At 37.5% G+C, this 4854-nt stretch overlaps 2 protein-coding genes across 3 annotated transcripts in view; both read right to left on the bottom strand.

Moving 5' to 3' along the window:
* On the bottom strand, positions 927–4203 carry LOC104776626. Its single transcript, XM_010500722.2, has 4 exons — positions 3490–4203; positions 2964–3116; positions 2217–2851; positions 927–1888 (listed from the first exon to the last, which is right to left on the bottom strand). The coding sequence occupies exons 2-4, from the start codon at positions 3106–3108 to the stop codon at positions 1223–1225; spliced, it is 1446 nt and encodes a 481-aa protein (XP_010499024.1). The 5' UTR covers positions 3109–3116; positions 3490–4203; the 3' UTR covers positions 927–1222.
* LOC104776627 (UDP-glucose 6-dehydrogenase 1) overlaps positions 4418–4854 on the bottom strand; it is a 3234-nt gene continuing 2797 nt past the window's right edge. The window contains exon 3 of one of the 2 annotated variants that reach the window (XM_010500725.2): positions 4418–4844. In XM_010500725.2, the coding sequence (XP_010499027.1) occupies positions 4585–4844 (260 nt within the window). In that variant the 3' untranslated portion in view covers positions 4418–4584. The remainder of the gene's footprint in view (positions 4845–4854) is intronic. The other variant, XM_019243655.1, reaches the window with a different exon arrangement.

The following is a 4854-nucleotide window of genomic DNA, read 5'->3' on the forward strand; positions in this document are numbered from 1 at the left end:
TCTTTGTCAACAGAATTAGGGATGTGACAGTTTAGTACAAGATCCGACCTTCAAGCTAAGATAACAGGGGAGAAGCTTTTTTTTTGTGTAATTTCCACTGTAGTATCCTCTCTTTAAAGTTTTGATTTTTATTTTGTTTGTTTGGGAGGAAAAAAGAAAAAAAAAGAAAAAGAGAAGTGTTGTTGCTAACACGAGTAATCAAAAGGTCAGCTGCATTTTTGGATCTATTCCTTCCTACTCAACAAACAAAAAACACTATCTTCTTCTCTTTTCTTTCTCTCTCTCCATCTCTCCCGGTATGTGTGTGTGTGTGCTGTTCAATTCATGCATGGAATCAAAACAAAAGATATGAAAATAAAGGAGAGAAGAAGCTATTGAACGGTCTAGATCTGTTTATAATTAACCCCATTCCTCATATTTCAAAAAGATCACACATTTACGGTAAAGTTTCAATTTTTTTTTGGCTATCAAAGATTTTTTTCCTTATTGAATTAATTTTGTAGATTGTTGAATTGAACTGGAACAATCTCTTATTCGGGTTAGCAGTGGGTATAACAAACCATGGGGCCAAACATACGAGACTTCTCGACGTCCAAACAAACACACCTCACACAAGTCACAACAAAGCCTTTTAAACGTTGTCCATGAGAGAACCATAATTGGCTCTCTGCCCACATATTCTCCTATTCTAAAGCAACAAACTTTGGCATTGAATTTTGTGATGTTTGTTTCCTTTTTTTGTGTTTAACAATGAAGATCTTTTTTTTTTTTTTAATTCCTTTCGCCACCTAATGTACAAAGGTTACATTTTTATTTTCAATACCTTTACATGTTCAAATGTGTGTTTTTTTTTTTTTTTTNNNTTTTTTTTTTTTTTTTGGTTACTCACAAACTGTGATGATGGTTTCTTAAAGCAAAAGCCAAACTTTGCCTTCAAACTTACATGTAGATAATTTAAAGATCAATGAAGAAAAGATCTTTCCTGCAAATCAGAGAGATTCTGACATTCTAAGTAAAGAATTTTGAGCAAGAGGGTCCCAAGAAAAGTGGAACAACAGCCCATTCACAAAACTCCACATGAGAAACAAAGGCTGAAAAAATCTTAAAGTCTACAAAGTCTCTCTCTCTACTTTTAAAAAGGAACATTTTTGTAGGAGGACCCCATAAACCCCAATATCTCTCCCAGGATTCTGCAAGTTGTTGAGAATGATGTTGCGCTTCTTCACTTGTTTCTTGCCTTGTTTTCCCAGGATCCATGACCTAATATCTCCTCCATGATGCTTTGGGTTGGTTGAAGGTTTCTGCCATTTCTTAAAACATCTGTGCACTTCGTAGCATCCCGAACTTTAGCGTCATCACTACTCTTCTGATGCTCTCCAGGAACAGTCTCATCTTTCTTTGCACAGTTGACTGCATCATGTGCAAGTTCAAAGGAAATGCACAAGTCATCTTCCCCGTTCAATCTCTCCACATTGTTCCCAGAAATTATATCCATATATTTAACTTTTGAATACAGTCCAGTGCCACTTTCTCTAGTATCAACATAGGCATCATCATCTTCATCTTTGCTGCTGCTATTACTGGCATCTTCTTCACCCTCTTCATGATGGAGTGGATACACTTTCTCAGTCCCTTGATGGAAAGGAGACTCGATAGCAGAGTCTTCTTCATCATATGGAGCACCCGAAGAGCCACCATAACATCCATGCCATTCATCATCATCGCTATCAATGTCCAATATAAAAGTTCTGTTCTGGATGGCTCTTCTTCGGAGGACAAAAACATTAAAGTAGAAGCTAACTATCTCTTTCTGAGTTCGGGAACAAAACGCAGCTTCCAAGTGCTTCCAAAAGTTCCGACCTGATGTAACAGGATTGGAATAAACAACNTTCATCTTTGCTGCTATTACTGGCATCTTCTTCACCCTCTTCATGATGGAGTGGATACACTTTCTCAGTCCCTTGATGAAAAGGAGACTCGATAGCAGAATCTTCTTCATCATATCGAGCACCCGAAGAGCCACCATAACATCCATGCCATTCATCATCATCGCTATCAATGTCCAATATAAAAGTTCTGTTCTGGATGGCTCTTCTTCGGAGGACAAAAACATTAAAGTAGAAGCTAACTATCTCTTTCTGAGTTCGGGAACAAAATGCAGCTTCCAAGTGCTTCCAAAAGTTCCGACCCGATGTAACAGGATTGGAATAAACAACCTCATGAAAAAGTTGTGCATCTTCATCACTCCAGTTCCATGCAACTTCTTCCCCCATATCACATAAGCCCAGGTCTTTAAATCTCTCAATTCCAAACGTCTTAACTAATTCTTCTCTAGCTTCTTGGATGTGCTGGCACACACACCTGACAGAACCCCTATCCTGGCAGACACAAAACTTTCTACCCTTCCCTACTATGTCATCAATATGTGCAGATGTATTCAAAGCAGGCATGGGAACAACACACGTACCAAACGGCTTCTCACCATCAGCACATTCAATAATGTGATTTTGAACCGACATGCCTGTGGGTTCTACACACCCAGTCTGACTACCTTCCCATTCAGGAATTTCAGCTTGAAAACCTGGTCCTATGGGGACTTGCTTTCTAGCAGGTTGATCCATGAGAAAAGAATAGAAAGTCGCAACAGGAGCAAACACTCTTGGAGGTACATCCAGCTCGAAATACTTTCCAGAATGGGGAGAGTGCGTTGCTTCTCTTCCACCACAACCGTTTGTAACCCATAAAGTATCATCCATGTCATGACTGGGGTAAACAAAATTGGACTCTTCATCAAACATATCACCATTAGATGATTCACAGCCTTGTGACTTACACAGATTTCCCTCATTCACTATTGTCCAGTAACCCCATTCAAAAGAGACAGCAAATCACATAAGCAGGTTTATTCTTTCAAAACAAGAGTAAATCCTGCGAAGAAGTTATTAATTACACATAATATTTACCCATGGCAACAGGTTTCTGGAAAACAGCATGGCGAGGACCAACTTCTTCAAACTGAGTCGACTTATCAGCATAGCCAAGCTGTCTAGAATGTTTGAGCGGTAGCTCATGAAACTTCTCATCTTCAAAAGGGCGCTTGAATCCCATTTTTCAACCTGCATAATAGGTGATAAATTGCAGTAAACTCTAAGAAAGAATAAAAATGAGCATAGAATTCACACCATGAATCCTTATAAATGAAACAGTAGATCAACTACATGCGCATTTGAACAGTGAATCAGGTATATGGCAAGATTCAGGATTCCTCTCCACACAATTGGTTAAAATGCATGCAAGAGACCTCATACAAACCCTATGTAGGATGGCTCATTATATAAATTCTCCTTGAGACAATAACTATACAAGACCATGCTATTTTAACAGACATGCAATTCACCACAACAACAAACGAACATATTCACTAACGTTAAGGAAGACCTGTTCTGTTCAGACAAGAATAAATGTCCAGTTACCATGAATGTTATTTACCTCTCTAAAGGGGCTAAGCTCGGATACGGTTTCAGGCCAACACCACAAAGGATAGAACCAAACTAGAACTTCACCAGGAGACTCAAATACGATAAATTAGGGATAGCCAATACGAACTTTAGGCGTTTAGAAGCTTAAGCTAGAAAAAATCGAAAATCCCCAAATCAGAAAAAACCCTAAACCCCAGAATCCGGCCTACCCAAAAATTTTAACCAAATCAGGTGTTAAATGTAATAAAATTGACAAAATATATACAAATCAAGAGAAAGCCCTCTACTAATTTACAGATCTAGGAAGCCCTGAGATAGATCGAGAAAAATATGAACCCTAGATCTTAATCGGGGACGAAAAACATGAAATTGACATCAAATTCAAAAGGGTTATTTATGAAAATAGATGTAAACAGCGGAATAAAACGGTGAATCGAGATACCAAACAACTAGAGAGGAGATGAACAACCCTAACCCTAGATTTTTATCTGACAAACGAAATAGAACAAAATTGGTACCAATAGATAGAGGGAAACGAGAATAAGATGAATATCCAGATCAATTTCAAGATTAATTGAAAAAATCCCAGTTGTTTAGAAAAAGGATAAAAATTTATGAATTTACGATGAACAAAATTTGGGGAAGAAGACGAGAGGAAGATAATATCGAGAAAAGTGGATACGGTTTCGTGGATCTATTTTTTAAAACAATTCAAATTTGACCCGCAAAAATCCCTAAAATCAAGCTGGACCCCAAATTTAAACGCAGTACATTTTACAATCTAGTCCTTACTGTTTTGTAAGTTTTACACATTATTCCCTTATTTTGTTCGATGCCACAATTAAACTCCGATTTGTTGGAGATATTTACCATATAATCATATATTAATAGTCTAAATTCTAGCCATGGTTAACGCATAAATTGAAAAGATATTATAATATTTTAATTAATATACTATTCCAACTAATGCAGATTCGGAATCAGCAGATACATATCATTTGTTTCAGCTTGGTAACAATGAGAGAATCAGATATTAAAAGGAATCTTAATACTATAATTATAGTTATAGAAATGACATAAAAGTTTGGTCCAAGTTTGAACACCTTTATGCCACAGCAGGCATGTCCTTGAGCCATGAATCAAGCGGTTTACCAATAGAGTATACGATAAACCCGATCTCACGCAGCTTCACTGCATCAACGACGTTTCTACCATCGAACACAAAAGCAGGTTTCTGCATATTGTCAAAGATTTTCTTGAAGTCCAATGATTTGAACTCATCCCACTCGGTTAAGACACAAAGGCCGTGCGCATCTTTTGTTGCTTCGTAAGCATCTGAGACGACTTCTACTTGCTCTGAGATACCTTCAGCTTT

The sequence above is a fragment of the Camelina sativa genome, chromosome 3, assembly GCF_000633955.1.
Source record: "Camelina sativa cultivar DH55 chromosome 3, Cs, whole genome shotgun sequence".
NCBI classification, from domain to species: domain Eukaryota; kingdom Viridiplantae; phylum Streptophyta; class Magnoliopsida; order Brassicales; family Brassicaceae; genus Camelina; species Camelina sativa.

What these genes read in the sequence shown, in the direction of transcription:
- LOC104776626 (XM_010500722.2), bottom strand. Translation starts at nt 3,108, where the DNA reads ATGGGATTCAAGCGCCCTTTTGAAGATGAGAAGTTTCATGAGCTACCG. An exon ending in CCAGAAACCTGTTGCCATGG is followed by an intron (nt 2,852 to 2,963) that starts GTAAATATTATG and finishes ACTGGACAATAG; the next exon opens with TGAATGAGGGAAATCTGTGT.